Source organism: Arvicanthis niloticus, chromosome 29 (genome assembly GCF_011762505.2).
Source record: "Arvicanthis niloticus isolate mArvNil1 chromosome 29, mArvNil1.pat.X, whole genome shotgun sequence".
Classification (NCBI taxonomy): Eukaryota; Metazoa; Chordata; class Mammalia; order Rodentia; family Muridae; genus Arvicanthis; species Arvicanthis niloticus.
Window position 1 is genome coordinate 24,764,311 of NC_133437.1, and position 17,778 is coordinate 24,782,088.

Genomic DNA, 17,778 nt, shown 5'->3' on the forward strand with positions numbered 1-17,778 from the left:
AGGGCAGGTGGATCTCGTTGAGTTCAAGGCCAACCTGATCTACCTAGTAAGTTCTAAGACAGCCAGGACTACAAAGAGAGACACTGCCTCACAATAAACAAACAAAATAAATAAAATAAAATAAAACCACCTAACCAGGTCTAAAGCACTCAGTGCTGTCTCATAATAGTTCTGAATTTAGCAGCTCTCTCAGTTTTACCCCTGCTAGATAGAGTGCTGTGGTCATTTTTAATGCCACCACCTCAGAGTGACCCCTTCTGACCACACCAGCTAAGGGAGATCTTTCCTTAATTTCTTAAAAGAAAAGAAAAAATGTGTGTCTGTGCACCACATGTGTGACTGGTGTCAGAGGCCAGAGGAGGTTCTATAGGATCAGCCAGCACTCTGTTTTGTTTCTAAAACTCGGTTTCTCTGTATAGCCTTGGCTGTTCTGAAACCTGCTCTGTAGACCAGGCTGGCCTCGAACTCACAGATCACCTGGCCCTGACCTGAGTGTTGGGATTAAAGACCTATGCCACCACCACAGCCAACGTTCTTTACTGCTGAGCCATCTCTCCAGCTTTGGGCTTTATTTTTCTTTAATCTCTCTCTCTCTCTCTCTCTCTCTCTCTCTCTCTCTCTCTCTCTCTCTCTGTGTGTGTGTGTGTGTGTGTGTGTGTGTGTGTGTGTATGCGTGCATGCATGCATATGTTATACACATGCATAAGCACATATGGAGGCCAGAGGAAGACACTGTCTTGTCTTGGGGGGTGATGAAGACACAATTAGATTGAAGCAGTCTAAGGCCCAGCTGCCCCTTCACAGGGTGGCGCCTGGAGGCAGTGGGGGGGGAGGGGGTCAGAGCAACTGTTTCTGGAGTGCACAGAGCTAGATGGAGGGGTAGAAGAATCACCTCCCAGGTACCTTCCCACACAGAAATCCTGACCAGGGATGGGGCAGCATTCTTACCCTCCTTCATCATGCCCAACACCCCCCACACCTTCATCACCCTCGCCCTATTACCCTCAGACACAGGCCCTCTCAACTGAATTTGGAGCTAAGAGTGGGATCAACAAGCCCCAGCGAGCCTCCTGTCTCTACCCTCTTCCCAAAGATATGAGGTTACAGGTGCACATGGCCATGCCAGGCTTCTTACATGGATGCTGGGGATTTGAACTCAGGTCTCCATGCTTACATATGTTATCCATATAGCCATCTCTCTAGCTCCTCTCACTTCTTTCTAGTCATTTGCTGCATGATACATTTAAACCTTAACTAGTAAATGGCATTTATTTGTTTGTTTGTTTATAGGCAGGGTCTTTCTATGTAGCCCTGGCTGTCCTGGAGCTCCCTCTGTAGATAACTCTCAGAGATCTGCCTGCTTTTGCCTCTTGGGTGCTGGGATTAAAGGTATATACCTGACCTTTTATTTTTTATTTTTTGATATAGTATGATATTTTAAGAAAATATGTATATCCAATACAGCATCATTTCCAAACTAAAAATGTGGGAGATCTTTTTGCCCATCCCCACCCCCCTTTTTTTAAATGACTGACTTATCTGATTAACCAGGAAGATGACACAGCAAGAGAGCAGAGACTTAGGGGCCTGGACCTTCCTTTGGATCCCCCAGCCCCATGCCCCAGGAACGCCTCTGTGCCTGTGGCACTTACCTTCTCGGATCCATGCAAGAAGTCATTGAGGGCCTGAGGGTCACTGCAAGAGAGAGGGAAAAGAGACCTTAAGGAGCTAGGCTGAGGAGTGGAGGGAGGGGAAGGGTGTGGGAGACGGGCGTGGGAGACGGGCGTGGGTGGGTGGGGGAGCCCGTTACTCACCAAATCACGTCTAGTAAGCATCTCCCATCCTCATCATCCATTTCCACTAGATGGGGTGGGGGTGGGAAGAGGGTGAGGGAGACACAATTAGATTGAAGCAGTCTAAGGCCCAGCTGCCCCTTCATGAGGTGGCACCTGGAGGTAGTGTGGGTAGGGGGTCAGAGCAACTGTTTCTGGAGTGCACAGAGCTAGATGGAGGGGTACAAGAACCACCTTCCAGGTATCCTCCCACACAGAAATCCTGACTAGGGCTGGGGCAGCATTCTTACCCTCCTGTCCTAATGCCCAACAACCCCCACATCTGACAGTGATGATAAAGGTGGCATCAATTGAGATTAAAAGGTCTCTGATGGGGCACAGGCCTTACACAGGCTAAGTGCTGCAGTTAGGTCTAACTGAATAAACTATGGCACCCCCACTTTAAGGGTAAGGAGTTGGAGGTACCGAAACTGGAGGCGCAATCTTCCAGTGAGTAGGCTGTACATGCATGAACCCTAGGGAACAGACACATCTGTCCCGATCTCCAGGGTGCCATTCTACTTCGAGTTATATAGTCTAGTTCAGAGTCAAACTCCAGACTCGCTGGGTGTAAGACGGCCTGCACCTTTGATCCCAGCACTTGGGAGGATGTCTGTGAGGTCGAGACCAGCCAGGCCTGAATGGTGAGACCCTGTCTCAAAAACAAAATAACCTGAGCTGTTCTCCCAGGGTGTGTGGCTTACACTAGACTCCCAGCAGGCAGGCTTCAGTTTGAGTTCTTTAGCCATGTCTCTGAGCCTATCCTATTTTCTGTGGTCCGTAAGATGTGGTAGGGGCCAGTGGGACAGAACAAGGGAGGGAGGATGGGATAAGATCAAGAGAAAGGGCCACCACATTCCTGGGTAAATCCCTTGGACCTATGCAGTGTGGATCTCAAGCAAAGAAAGGTGGCAGGCATGATGTATGGCGGTGGGGACTGAGGGAGCAGGAGCAGGGAGGGTCACGAGGCTGGGCCAGAGAGGTGGCAGTGTGGGGTTGGCCTCCACGGCTGAATGATGAGGATGCGGACGGCTAACGTTTGTCTGGAGCTATCTGGCGCTCACCACTGGCTAGCATTGTCAGAGCCCATGACAAAGGTTAGCTTGGTCAGCCCCCCGGGGAGGAGGAAGAGGCTGCTTCACCCCTGTACCACAATAGGAACGGATGGTGTCTGCTTTTTCCCAACTGCCTCCCAACATATAAAATTCCTGCATGGCAATCAGCTGCCCATACCTTGGGAGCATCTAAGCACATCCCTCAGCCCTAGAACATTCCTCCAAAGGGCCCTCCACATCCCCACTGTCCACCTTTTTGAGACAGGGTCTCTCATTGGCCTGGAGTTCGCCAATCAGGCCAGGATAACCAGCTAGATAACCCCAGGTAGCATATGGTCCCCACCTCCTCAGCGCTGGGATTCCACGCCCTGCTCTTTATGTGGGGTCTGGGAATCAAATACAGGTCCTCACAAGCACTTTACCAACTGATCTATCTCCTTGGTGTCCACCTGACTTTCTAAGCCTCTGTCCCCTCCCCTCTCCATCCTTCCAGCATCCATCCTCCTATCCTCCTCTCCTATCACAGATCCATGTGATCATCTCAGTGCCTCTGTCTCCACTATCTTTCTAAACTCCTATGCACTCACTTTAGAAATGCCCAGGAAAACATACCCATTCATCTTTCCCTTCTTCCAGTGCATCAATCCACTGGCCTCATGCTGGCCTTTCCCTTGCAATACCATGAAATGAACTGGATACAATGAGGACCACAGTTCCCGAGTTGTGGAAACATATAGCTCAGGACAGAGGGAACTAACTACTTTACCAACTAAACTATCTTCCAGGCCTTTCCTTTCTTTGTCATTATTGTGGATGCTGTAGGCCTCATAGGTGCTCTGTAACTGTGCCACACCCCAGCCCCTCACTGGGGGATTTTAGGCAGAGGCTCTACCACTGAGCCACGCCCCCAGCCCCTCACTGGGGGATTCTAGGCAGGGGCTCTACCACTGAGCCACGCCCCCAGCCTCTCACTGGGGATTCTAGGCAGGGGTTCTACCACTGAGCCACGCCCCCAGCCCCTCACTGGGGGATTCTAGGCAGGGGCTCTACCACTGAGCCACACCCCCAGCCCCTCACTGGGGGATTCTAGGCAGGGGCTCTACCACTGAGCCACGCCCCCAGCCCCTCACTGGGGGATTCTAGACAGGGGCTCTACCACTGAGCCACACCCCCAGCCCCTCACTGGGGGATTCTAGGCAGGGGCTCTACCACTGAGCCACGCCCCCAGCCCCTCACTGGGTGATTCTAGGCAGGGGCTCTACCACTGAGACACGCCTCCAGCCCCTCACTGGGGGATTCTAGGCAGGGGCTCTACCACTGAGCTATACTCACATCCTCTCATTATAGAATATAAAAGAAAAGGTGAAGTTTGCGGGACATCTTTCCTACAGCTGTACATGGGGATGTAGGCTGGAGAGGAGGGACTAAAGAAGGCTGCTAAACCAGGTTCTGCAAGTCAGATGCCAGCGGGCCCCACAAGTACCCAGAGGAACAACTGCACCTCCAAGAGTGAACTGGGGGTCTTCCCTGGTTACCTGTGCTATGAACGAATCATGAAGGGAAGTGTGGGGTGGCCACTCCAGGTCTACGCAGGGCCCCAGGCTGGGGACTTTGTTGATGTCCTTTGTGGGGCCAGCTGTGGAAAAAAAGGAGAGAAGCTGTGAGTGAAAATGGTCATGAGCTGCCAAAAGACATGCATGGAGGGACAGAGGCGAGAGGGAGGGAGGAAGGGAAGAATCTGGAAGCAGTGAGGACAGGAAAGAGGAGGCCGGGAAAGACAAGGGAGCCTATTTTTTTATAATCCTAATGCTGGGGAGGCTGAAGCAGGAGGATGGAGAGTTGTACGTAAGCCTGGGCTACATACGAAGATTCTGTTTCAAAACAACTTAAAAAGAAGTAAACAATCACCGCTTCAAAACTGAATTACAACTAAGATCCATTATTAACTAGCTTACTTAACACAAAGAATAATCATGTAGCCCAGGCTAGCCTGTGAACTTGATCCTCCTTCCTCAGCCCCCAGTGCCAGGATTATACTGTGTTCCACCAGGACAGCTCTGTTATTTAGTTTTTAAAGGGGGAATGGAAAGAGAGGGGAGAAGGAAACACGGAAAACCTCAATCTTAAAGTCACACAAAGCAACTTTACATATTATTAGAATAACATGGCCTATGGTGTGCATACACATACATACACCATAGCACACAGTATACCAAATCACTTACTGATACTTCAGTTTAATATAAAATACCCAGTATTGGTTCTGTATCATTATTCTTTGTTTTAGGGACTGAACCCAGATAATTATGTTTGAAGTAAGTGCTCACTTTACCACTGAGCCACGGCCCCAGCCCCTCACTGGGGGATTCTAGGCAGGGGCTCTACCACTGAGCCACGCCCCCAGCCCCTCACTGGGGGATTCTAGACAGGGGCTCTACCACTGAGCCACGCCCCCAGCCCCTCACTGGGGGATTCTAGACAGGGGCTCTACCACTGAGCCACGCCCCCAGCCCCTCACTGGGGGATTCCAGGCAGGGGCTCTACCACTGAGCCACACCCCCAGCCCCTCACTGGGGGATTCCAGACAGGGGCTCTACCACTGAGCCACGCCCCCAGCCCCTCACTGGGGGATTCCAGACAGGGGCTCTACCACTGAGCCACGCCCCCAGCCCTTCACTGGGGGATTCCAGGCAGGGGCTCTACCACTGAGCCACGCCCCCAGCCCTTCACTGGGGGATTCTAGGCAGGGGCTCTACCACTGAGCCACGCCCCCAGCCCTTCACTGGGGGATTCTAGGCAGGGGCTCTACCACTGAGCCACGCCCCCAGCCCTTCACTGGGGGATTCTAGGCAGGGGCTCTACCACTGAGCCATACCCCCAGCCCCTCACTGGGGGATTCCAGACAGGGGCTCTACCACTGAGCCACACCCCCAGCCCCTCACTGGGGGATTCCAGACAGGGACTCTACCACTGAGCCACGCCCCCAGCCCTTCACTGGGGGATTCTAGGCAGGGGCTCTACCACTGAGCCACGCCCCCAGCCCTTCACTGGGGGATTCTAGGCAGGGGCTCTACCACTGAGCCACGCCCCCAGCCCCTCACTGGGGGATTCTAGGCAGGGGCTCTACCACTGAGCCACACCCACAGCCCCTCACTGGGGGATTCTAGGCAGGGGCTCTACCACTGAGCCACACCCACAGCCCCTCACTGGGGGATTCTAGGCAGGGGCTCTACCACTGAGCCACACCCCCAGCCCCTCACTGGGGGATTCTAGACAGGGGCTCTACCAGTGAGCCATACCCCCAGCCCCTCACTGGGGGATTCTAGACAGGGGCTCTACCACTGAGCCACGCCCCCAGCCCCTCACTGGGGGATTCTAGGCAGGGGCTCTACCACTGAGCCACGCCCCCAGCCCCTCACTGGGGGATTCCAGGCAGGGGCTCTACCACTGAGCCACGCCCCCAGCCCCTCACTGGGGGATTCTAGGCAGGGGCTCTACCACTGAGCCACGCCCCCAGCCCCTCACTGGGGGATTCTAGACAGGGACTCTACCACTGAGTCACGCCCCCAGCCCCTTACTGGGGGATTCTAGGCAGGGGCTCTACCACTGAGCTGTCACACCACCAGCCTTTTAGAACCTATCTATTTTCTGGAGTGGAGAAGGGGGCTAGAGGATAAGGGACGAACATGCCCTCACTATGTAGCCCTGGTTGGCCTGGAATTCATAAAGGCTTGCCTCTGCCTCCAAAGGATGGAGATTAATGGTGTGTACTACAACTTCTGGCCCTATGGCCAGTTATTATTTGAAACAGGTATGTTGTATTAAACAGCCACAATAGTCCCTGAAACATGGCATCTGTGTCCTGGTGGATAAAGAGTCTGGTTCATGCAGGCCTGTGGTCACAACTGCTCCACCAACCATTCAATGTAGGGCCTTGGTTTCTGGCAACGGCACCTTATCTCAGATGTACTGGTGCCCCCTCGCTGAGGTCACCAATGGAGCTCACCTCATACTTCAACCTCTCTGCCAGACACCCTACAGCCTCTGTGGCTGACAAATGTCCAGGGCACACTTCAAACAAAGAACTCATCAGAAAATAAAATGCCCGGCCACACCGACAGGCACAGTGACTCACACCCGGGATCCCATCTCCTAGAATGCAGAGGCAGAAGGATGGTGAGTTTGAGGCTAGCCTGGACTACATAGCAAGACTCTGTCTCAAGAAACAAAAATCACAGTGGAGAAATGGCTCAGTGGATAAACCCTGGTGCCTTGAGTTCAAACAAATGGTACCCACACGGTAGAAGGAGAGACCCAATTCCCATAAATTGTCCTGGGCCCTCAGCCTTCTCTCTATGGCTTCAGAACTGGAGTAACATGGCAGGAAAGTTAAGACAACAGCTCTGGCTAGGTCACCTTCAAGTCAATCCCCACTCGATGGAGACACAGCACTTGTCAAAGGCCCTGGAGCACAGGCCCTCTCCTCCTGGGTTCCAGGCATGCTGCCTGCAACAGATGGCAAGGGGTCTGCAAGGCTTTAACAAGCTCCCACGGTGGCTTCACTATCACTGTCCCTACACCCTGCTTCTGGCTTGGCCCAAGCTCTGCAAACAACTATCTCCAAATGGGTTCACAGAGGGTAATTAAAGGGAAACACTGAATCCTCTGTAAAACAGTGTTTTATTTTGTCGTCTTTACACTTATGTAATTGGTGGAGGTGGAGTGTGTGCACACTCCACTATCACAGCAGGTGCGGTGATCAGAGGACAACATGCAAGAATCTGTTCTTCCATCCATCGTGTGGGTCCGAGGGATTAAACCCAGGTTATAAGTCTTGGTAACAAGTACCTTTACTTGTTGAGTCATTTTGCCACCCTTGTTGTGTGTGTGTGTGTGTGTGTGTATATATATATATATATATATATATATATATATATATATACATACATATGTATGTATGTATGTATATTTAATTTTAGAGAAAGAATTTCTCTTTGTAGCCCTGGTTGTCCTGGAACTCACTCTGTAGATCAGGCTAGTCTCACACTCAGAGATCCACTTGCCTCTGCCTCCCAAGTGCTGGGATTAAAGGCGTGCGCCACCACTGCCCCGCCTGGCTTTGCTTTTTGAGAGGAGGTATCACTATGTGAACTACAGGGGCCTCGAACTCTTGGGAGCCCTCTGCTTCAGCCTCCTCCTAAGTGCTGTGATTACAAGAGTGTACCACCCTGCTATGTTCCCGAGGTTGGCCTCACTTTCTCTAATTCCAACGGTCATCCTGATCATCCTGCCTCACAGAGCAACCACACAGAACGGCTAACTGCTGAACTTTCATTAGTCCTGGATTTCCTTTGTGGTGGTCAGGTCTTTGTTGTATTTGAGACGGGGTCTCACTATGTAGTTTTCCTGGAACTGACAGAGATTCACCTGCCTCCCCCTCCCAAGTGCTGGGATTAAAGCCATGCAAGCACACCTAGCTTTGCAGTACGAAGTGAAGGAAGGAAGGGAAGGAGGGAGGGAGGGAGGGAGGGAGGGAGGGAGGGAAGGGAAGGAAGAAAGCGAGCTGGGGAAGAGGGCTCAGTTAGGAAAAGTGGGGCTTTGCAAGCATGAGGCCCCGAGTTTGATCACTAGCACCAATTCCACCTAAAAGTCTGGGTGTGGTGTCATACATTTGTAACCTCAGCATGAGAGAGGCAGAGATGAAGGATCTCTGAGGCTTGCTGGCCAGGTGGCTTCATGTGTTGGTGAGCAACAAGTTCAGTGAGAAACTTTCTCAAGGAAGGATGATATTATTATAGGTTGTTCTCTGGTCTCCAACCAGAGAGAGAGAGAGAGAGAGAGAGAGAGAGAGAGAGAGAGAGAGAGAGGGAGGGAGGGAGGGAGGGGAGGGGAGGGGAGGGGAGGGGAGGGGAGGGGAGGGGAGGGGAGGGGAGGGGAGGGGAGGGGAGGGGAGGGGAGGGGAGGGGAGGGGAGGGGAGGGGAGGAGAAGAGAAAGGAGGGAGGGAGGGAGGGAGGGAGGGAGGGGAGGGGAGGGGAGAGGAGATGGAAGACTGGGAGATTGTTCCCCCATGAGGGGTTGGAGGTGGAGGTATAGCTCAAAGGTAGTAGACCTGTTTAGAATCCCCAATGAGGGACTGGGGGCGTGGCTCAGTGGTAGAGCCCCTGCCTAGAATCCCCCAGTGAGGGGCTGGGGGCGTGGCTCAGTGGTAGAGCCCCTGCCTAGAATCCCCTAGTGTGGGGCTGGGGGCGTGGCTCAGTGGTAGAGCCCCTGCCTAGAATCCCCCAGTGAGGGGCTGGGGGCGTGGCTCAGTGGTAGAGCCCCTGCCTAGAATCCCCTAGTGAGGGGCTGGGGGCGTGGCTCAGTGGTAGAGCCCCTGCCTAGAATCCCCCAGTGAGGGGCTGGGGGCGTGGCTCAGTGGCAGAGCCCCTGCCTAGCAGACACAAGGATCCTGGGATGATCTCCAGAGAAAACATACAGCCAGTATCACACAAAAGGATGCCCAGCATGACTCATCATGGGGTAAATGCACTCAGAGCCTCAAGGAGACAAGGTCCTACACCCCTCAGAGTGGCTACCCTGAAGAAACTGGGAAGTAGCAAGTGTTGGCAGGGCTGTGGGAAACTGGAGCCCTTGCTCACTGCTGGAGGGAGTGCAATTCTGTTGGCTGCTGTGGTAGGGTTTGGCAGTTCCTCAGAACATTAAAAATAGCACTAGCAGTCAGCACAGTAACTCCACTTCTGGGTGTATGTGCAAAGAAATCAAAAGTCTTAAACAGGGATTGGTACACCAGAGGCCACCATAGCGTTTCCACAACAGCTCACAGGAAGCTCATAGATAAATGAGCTGTGGATCTGTATGATGGAACATTTAGGAAGCGCTAACACGAACACAGATCTCAACCTGAGCGTGGGTCACAACCCCTTTGGCAAACTTCTAGCCCTCCAAACATTTACATTACGACTCATAACAGTAGCAAAATTACAGTTATGAAGTAGCAACGAAAATACCTTTATGTTTCTTTTGGAGGTCACCACAGCAAGAGGAGCTGAGTTAAAGGGCCATGGTATTAGGAAGGTTGAGAACCACTGTCACAGACAGACCTTGAGTCTGGAAAGCTGAAAAGAGGCAGGAGCTGGCATGGTGGCTATAATCCCAGCACCTGGGAGGCAGGGAGATCAGGACTTCAGGCTCATCCTCAGACACATAGTGAGGTCAGGGCTCCCCTAGACTGCACACAGGCCTGCTTCAGAAAAAAAGAGGCCGGTAAGAGGGCTCAGTGAATAGTCACCCACCACAAAGCTTGGCAATCCCTCTACAAGTGTATACGCGTAGATAAATCAGACTGAGGCGGGAGAGATGGCTCAGTGGTCAAGATCTTCCAAATGACCAAGGTTCAATCCCCGGCACCCACACTGCAGCTGACAACCATCTGTAACTCCAGGCCCTACTCCTGCCTTACATGCATATGGTGCGAAGACATACACACAGGCAAAACACTCATACACATAAAATGTAAAAATAAAATAAATAAAAAATGTAATCATCTCCTGCCCCATCCCCCAAACAAAACAAAACCCACAGTAGGGTCAGCTAGCCCATGTTTGATGGCCTCTTCTCCCTGCTGCAAGTGGGCCTTACCAGGGCAGGGTTGTCGTCGGATTCCTGTCTGAGATCCCTGAATCTGTGGCGGTAGAAAGAGGCTCAATGAATGTAGAGTGAATAAATGAACTCACAGTGGATGTTTTTTTTTTTTTTTTGGTTTTTCGAGACAGGGTTTCTCTGTATAGCCTTGGCTGTCCTGGAACTCACTCTGTAGACCAGGCTGGCCTCGAACTCAGAAATCCGCCTGCCTCTGCCTCCCAAGTGCTGGGATTAAAGGCGTGCGCCACCACCGCCCTGCTCAGTGGATGTTAAGTAAACAACTGCATTCTTTTGTTCAAAGAGCATCCATTGAATGCCTCTTGTCAGTAGAGAGGTAAAGATGCCTGGGAGGTTCACGGCTGTGGCAGGGAGGGGCACATGGCCAGTGGTTCTCACCCAGGGTTCTCACCCTTCCCAGCTAGCCCATCTGCTTAAAACCTCTTGAAAAAGCAAAAAAATGTACGCAAACCTACTGACACCAAATAGCAGCACCCGCTGACAAGACCTGCTGTGGAAGTCAGGCACATGGGCTGAGTGACACAGATGGAACCCACGATGTCGTGGCTCTGCCTCAGTCTCAGGACAGAGTGGATATATGACAAAAGCCACTGCCAACTCACGCTGGGAGTACACCCATCTCTGATGCTGTAACTGCAGAGACCTGGGGCTCACTTATTCCTATACCTCTCTCTACTGAGGCTGACCAATATATGTGGGGCCCGTTCATTACTGTTGCTCTGTTAGTGTGAGTCTCAAGTCTCACTTGTTTCTGTATCTCTTCTAACCAAAGCTGACGGATACACCACTGAGCCCACACTGTCCAAGTGTGTCCTGGGCATCAGGCCTAGTACGAACCCTGTCCTCACAGTGACAGTTACAAAGAAACAAAACTGAGTCACGCTTTCCAGTAAGAGAATAGTGAAACACAGGGGGTGAGGACATTGTGGGGCCAGAACTTGAACTCAAACCCCATGACTCTGAAGCTCTGAGTCTTCCCCAGCAGGCCTGCCAACTGCAAGCAGTCTGGGAGAGCAGTAACAGGGTGTCCTTCCAGAAAGCCCTGAGGATCCTCCTCCCCTCGGAATGCAACTGGAGTTTTGCGTTGTCATCGGGAGCTGCAGGGGAGCCAGCCTTCTGGCGGGATCTGGAATTCAAAGGCTCCAGTAAACACAAAAGAATGGCTACTGTTCATTTCCCAGAATGATGGTAGTGATCCTTATGTTCCCTACAAGGAGTGCACCAGAACTCAGTCACTGCTGCTGCAAGTCCACCTGCTGCTTCCCACCACCAGCACCCAAAGCACCCCTACTCCTGGCTTCCTCCTCCCTGGCTCCCTCACTCACAAAAGCCTGCCTGCTGCTCTGTGGATGGCCTGCTTGCTCCAACAACAAAGACCTTTGTGAGCTGTCATTCATACTATGGCCCGCCTCTGACTGCTGGGAATGCAGAACAGCAGGCTTGGTTTAAAACAATCAGATAGACTGGTGGGTGTACCTCCCAGCACTGTGGAGGCTGAGGCAGGAGAACTGCTCGTTCAAGGAAGCCAGCCTGGGCTTCAAAAGTAGAATTTGCCCAACCTTCTCTCCAAAACAGACAGACAGACTTATCCCTGGGGGGGAGGGGAACACAAACACACACACTCACACACAGCAACAAAACCAGTATAGAGCACACAGAATGGAAACACTCGAAAGCACAACTGGTCCCATGTGTACTCACTAGGTGTATTCTGGGACACATGAGGCATAAGCTTGGGGGCATACTACCTCCTTTATGATCACTTTCGGCTTCCCCGGAAGCTACAATAGCCATGGTACCACACAGTACACACTAAAGTGCACAGGCTTGGCTTCCGTAAGACAGCGGGAGTCACAGAACAAGTTCTTCTAGTAAACAAAGAAAGAGCTTGCTTTCCGGCTCCAATGGAGTTGACACGACTGGAGCTGTGACAGCTATTCTGCCACCATGAAGTAAAGAATTTGAGGGTAGGAACCCCACCTGAAGGTATGTGGCAAGGAGAAAGACTGGGTTTGGGGCTGGTGAGGTAGCTCTGGATGTGAAGGCGTTTGCCAGTCAACAGAACCTTGAGAGCTGTCTTCTGGCTGCCACTCTTGTACTGTGATATTTGCTCGCCCTCCCCACAAATAATACATTTAAAAATGTAATTTAAAAAGAAAGAAAGAGAACGAGACTGGATTTAATAATTCCTCAGGGGCTGCTTGATTCCAAACAGCTACTTAGTTATCTGTAGAGCTAGGGTTTCACTTTATAGCTCATGCTGACCTTGAACTCAGGATCCTCCTGCTTCAACCTCTCTCAACTGTTAGGATTATCTGCAAACCCGGCTATCTCTGGCTAGTTAAAGTCCTGATCTTTACCCGTCAGTTGGAAGACAGAGGCGATCAGAGTGACTTGGCCTTCCACCATGCTGGACATTGAGAGACACAGCAACACAGTAGCAGACAACACACACAACTGTCCAGGAACACGAACACAAGCACCTCCAAAGTCCCTTCCTCATGCCAGCAAGTCAGCCTGGCCCCAAGTCCAGCCATGAGTGAGGGGGGTTGAAAGTCCCAGCAGTGGAGGCGGCCCAGGTTCCTGCCATTTACCACCTTAGCCATCTTCCCCGTCAGAGATAGAACTCAGCCTGGGAGACACACACTGATTTTTTGTTTGCTTGTTTTGTTTTCTCTTCAGTCCTTTACTAAGACAGTCTCACGCAGGCCAGGATGGCCTCAGTCAGATTTGCTATGTAGTCAAGGATACCCCCAAACTCTCCATCCTGCTCCCCTTTTCTTCAAGTGTTAGGTTGTGCCATCATACCCAGTTTTTATTTTTTATTTTTTGAGAATGGGTGGGTGGGTGTTTTCAAGACAGGCCTCTCTGGGTTGGCCTGGCTGTCCTGGAACTCACTCTGTAGATCAGGGTGGCTTAGAACTCACAGATATCTGCCTGCCTTTGCTTCCCAAGTGCTGGGATTAAGGGCATGCACCACCACTGCTCGGCTAATTTTTGTTTTAAATCACAATGGTTGTATTTATTAGAATGCTACTGAACATTATTGTTGTCCAGTTTATATATTGCATATATAATGCACAGCAAACTTAAAATATATATACATATATACAAACATACACACACACACATATTTCCTTGTATACAGTTGTACATGTTGAGTGTACACAATTCAGGTTGTGCTTGGACATGATGGCAACTGCCTATAAAAAGAAGTCTCTTTTCCTAATTCATACAAATAAGAGTCCATCAGATTGCCTAGAATCCCTCAGTGAAAAGCCAAGTGTGTGGCTCAGTGGTAGAGCCCCTGCCTAGAATCCCCCAGTGAGGGGCTGGGGGCGTGGCTCAGTGGTAGAGCCCCTGCCTAGAATCCCCCAGTGAGGGGCTGGGGTCCTGGCTCAGTGGTAAAGCCCCTGCCTAGAATCCCCCAGTGAGGGGCTGGGGGCGTGGCTCAGTGTTAGAGCCCCTGCCTAGAATCCCCCAGTGAGGGGCTGGGGGTGTGGTTCAGTGGTAGAGCCCCTGCCTAGAATCCCCAGTGAGGGGCTGGGGGCGTGGCTCAGTGGTAGAGCCCCTGCCTAGAATCCCCCCCAGTGAGGGGTTGGGGACATGGCTCAGTGGTAGAGCCCCTGTCTAGAATCCCCCAGTGAGGGGCTGGGGGCGTGGCTCAGTGACAGAACACCTGCTTACCATGGACAATGCCCTGGATTTTATCCTCAGCTTAGCCAGTGAACAAGAAAGCTACAACCTCGAAACTGTCTTTCACCTGTCTTGGCACCAAGCTCAGGCATGGGATTGGGTGTTGCTCAGACAATCAGGGAATGTATTTCTGCCACAGGAAGCAACATGGATGGACCTGACATAAACCGACACCAAGAAAACCAGACCAGAGTTGACATGCCTTGTTGAGGCCATTTGTAACAATCTCTAGAACTGGGGAAAAACCAAAGGTGTGCAAGTCTCAAGAGAGGAGATGGAAGATGGACCATCAGGAGCCCTCAGGGAGTGGGTCTTCTCGAATGATGCAGATGCTCTGAATCTAGCTTTTGTGATGCTCACTTATATAACACTGACATATTCACCAAGCTATTCTTTAAAAGGCTGTATATCTTATTGCTCAAATATTGAACCAAGTATGGCTGGCTTTGAAAAACACTTTGTGGAGTCAAGTGTGGCGCCATAGGCCTGTAATCTAAACCAATTTACTTAGGAGGCTGAGGCAGAAGGATCACATAGTCAAAGCCAACTTGATCTACAGAACAAGTTTGAAGCCAGCCTGAGCTACATAGCAAGACACTGTCTTAAAAGGAGAAACCTATGTCCACACAAAAATGTGCACACGTGTTTATAGCACGTTGTATTTGGGAGTCAGAGGTGAAAACAAATCATGAGCCAATCAGCAGATGAATCAGCCCAATGAAGGTCCATATAAAGGTATCATGCAACTGTAAGAAGCCGAGGGGCCAGGAGACAAGTTGGCACAGGCATCAGGAAGCAGGAAATAGAACAGAAGCCAGACCTGAAGGCCAGCAGATCACAGCACTGGGATGTAGTGTTCTGGGTCCAGACCCAGAAAGCAGGTTAGTGGCATCCAGGAACCCTACTGATGGCAGGGTTGGGAGCTCACAGCCACGAGGGTCTTTGGAGAGCAAAAATGCTCTCAGAGCAACTGTGGTTGAAGTTATACTCCTCTGCCAATGCCCGAAGGCAACTTTTATTCATTTTATTACTTTATATTGATGAAGAGAACAACACACACCACACATAAAGGTCATAGGACACTGCGTGACTCAACTCTCTCTTCCAGTATATGGGTTCCAGGGATTAAGCACAGATCATCAGGCTTGGTGACAAGCGTCTTCTCCCCGCTCCCTGGTGAGCTCTGACCTCCACATGGGGACCCCCATGCTTCTACACTTACACAATAAATAAATGTAATTGTAAACATGTTTTAAGGTGTGAGGAAATCCCGGTGAGATGGTTCAACAGCTGACGTCTGGTCTGCAGAACTTACAGAACGCCCCATATCACTTCCCAGCCTGCTCAGAATTGCCTGTAATTACAGTTCTAAGGGACAGAATGTGACCTTTGGACACCCCGACACCCACAATCATGTGCATGCTCCCACCAGACACATATGTATACACATAAACTAAACACTATTAAAAATAATTAAAAATGTGGATGAACACCTTTAATCCCAGTACTTGGAGGCAGAGGCAGGTGGATCTCTGTGAGTTCGAGGACAGCCTGGTCTACAGAGTGAGTCCAGGAAAGCCAGGGCTATACAAAGAAATCCTATCTCAAAAACAAACAAACAAACAAACAAAAAAAAAGGGTGAAAGAAGCAGAAGAATGTATATTTTTCAATGGCTTTGCATATAATAAGAGCTTTGGAAGGAAAGGCACACTACTCCACACACTGATTAACTACATGGGGACCTGAGACACTACCAGGGACAAGGAAAGTGAAGCATTTTCTGACTTTTGGTAAACACTAAAACAGCTGGATCAACTTGGTTGGGGGTGCTTAACACTATTCAAATTTTGTGGTCATGTGAGCATACTAGCCAAAGCAAAGATGACTGTTATCAATGCTTGTACTGAAGGAGTCAGAGCATATAGTAGCATATAGTAGGCATTGGCTCTACCACTGAGCCACGCCCCGGGCCCCTCACTGGGGGATTCTAGGCAGGGGCTCTACCACTGAGCCATGCCCCCAGTCCCTCACTGGAAGATTCTAGGCATGAGTAACTTCCAGGCTCAGGACCTGGGCTCTGTGTTCTTTTTTCATTGATAAGACTTCCAGTGTTCCTCATACCCAAACCCCCAATGTCAAACAAACTCATTTGATCATGTAATTAATATATGAATTAATGCTCCACAGAAGGCAGCCAGCATGCAGGGAAACAAGGTACTGTTTGCATGTACTGGAAAAGGAACAGTACCTGTGGCAAAGAAAACATTGCTTCCTCACCTGATGCCATGTATTAGTCTGGTTATTGTTGCCATAATGAGATACCTGAGGCAGGTCACTTTAGAGAAAAACGGTAGATTGATTTAGATCAGAGCAGTATTGAAGCTGTAAGGCTAAAGTGAACATGGTTCTGGAGAAGGTGTGCACATTAGGCAAACACTCTACCAACTGAGCTATATCCCTGCCCCCTACACCCCCCTACCCCCATTCAGAGTTTCACGTAACTCTAGCTGGTCTTGAACTCTGAGCTTCCCGTCTTCTCCCAGTGGCTGAGATTACAGACACGTGCCACCAAGCCAAGTTTCTGTTTCCTTATGCAACCACAGCACAAGCTGCAGGAGAGGCTTGAGTCCCAGCTCTGATCTCCGCTAATCACCTCTAAACAGCTGGATTTAGCCTCCTTCCTCCTAATTCTATTATCTTAAGACTCAGGGATGAAACTGTAGTTCCTGGGGGTCAGACCTCGAGTGGCCCAGTCCTGGTTTTGACTGTTTCGTTCTGGCCACTTCTGGGTCATACTGTCAACTTTAATTAAAGCCACAAAAAGGAGTCGGGAGGGTGTGTGTGTGTGTGTTTGGAGGGGACGGGGGGGGGGAACTAGTCTAAAGAGAAGTCGAGAGGGAGTGGGAGGCAATGTGGGCAGGAAGAAAAAAGTTGCACAAGGTCTCTTGTAAGCAGAACCTCAATTTAAGTATTTCTTTGTGAAATGAAGCAGAGAGTTTGGGGGCAGGGAGGAAGCACTGAAGCAGGAGGTATAGAGGAAGGCATAAGGACACTTATTCACCACCACTGTGGGACTCACTGGTTTGTACAGTTAATTTAAAACACCTGTGTTTGCTACTCAGCACCCATCCGGTGGCTCAACCACCAGGAACTCCGGTTCTAGGGTATCTGATATCCTACTCTGACCTCCATGGGCAGCAGGCATCCACACACTGCACACACATATGTGCAGGTAAACACGTACACATAAAATAAAAATAAGTAAATCTTTTTTTTTTTTTTAAGAAATCCATTAAAAAAAAATAATACAAGGTCCCTAACAGTGTTCCCAGAGAAATCAAGGAATTAGGGCTAGCAAGATTACAACTAATTGGTGGATTACAACACTCACCAGAGAAGCCTGATCCCCTGAGTCTGATCCCTAAACTGCAGGGTGGAAGGTAACAATGAGCTACATAAATTTACACACATAGGCATGCACGTAAACACAAACAAGCACTCTCACACATGCAAACACTTACACAACCATAATAC

General features: G+C 50.5%; 1 protein-coding gene across 6 annotated transcripts in view; it reads right to left on the reverse strand.

Annotated features, from left to right (window-relative positions):
• The window catches only part of Bicra (BRD4 interacting chromatin remodeling complex associated protein), a 77,579-nt gene that overhangs the window by 23,406 nt on the left and 36,395 nt on the right, over window positions 1-17,778 (reverse strand). For 5 of the 6 annotated variants that reach the window (XM_076927299.1, XM_076927298.1, XM_076927294.1 and 2 more), the window contains 3 exons: window positions 4,423-4,523; window positions 1,815-1,860; window positions 1,653-1,695 (listed from right to left, as the gene is read on the reverse strand). In XM_076927299.1, coding sequence (XP_076783414.1) covers window positions 1,653-1,695; window positions 1,815-1,855 — 84 coding nt within the window. In that variant the 5' untranslated portion in view covers window positions 1,856-1,860; window positions 4,423-4,523. Of the gene's footprint in view, window positions 1-1,652; window positions 1,696-1,814; window positions 1,861-4,422; window positions 4,524-10,526; window positions 10,612-17,778 lie in introns of those variants that run through there. The other variant, XM_076927297.1, reaches the window with a different exon arrangement.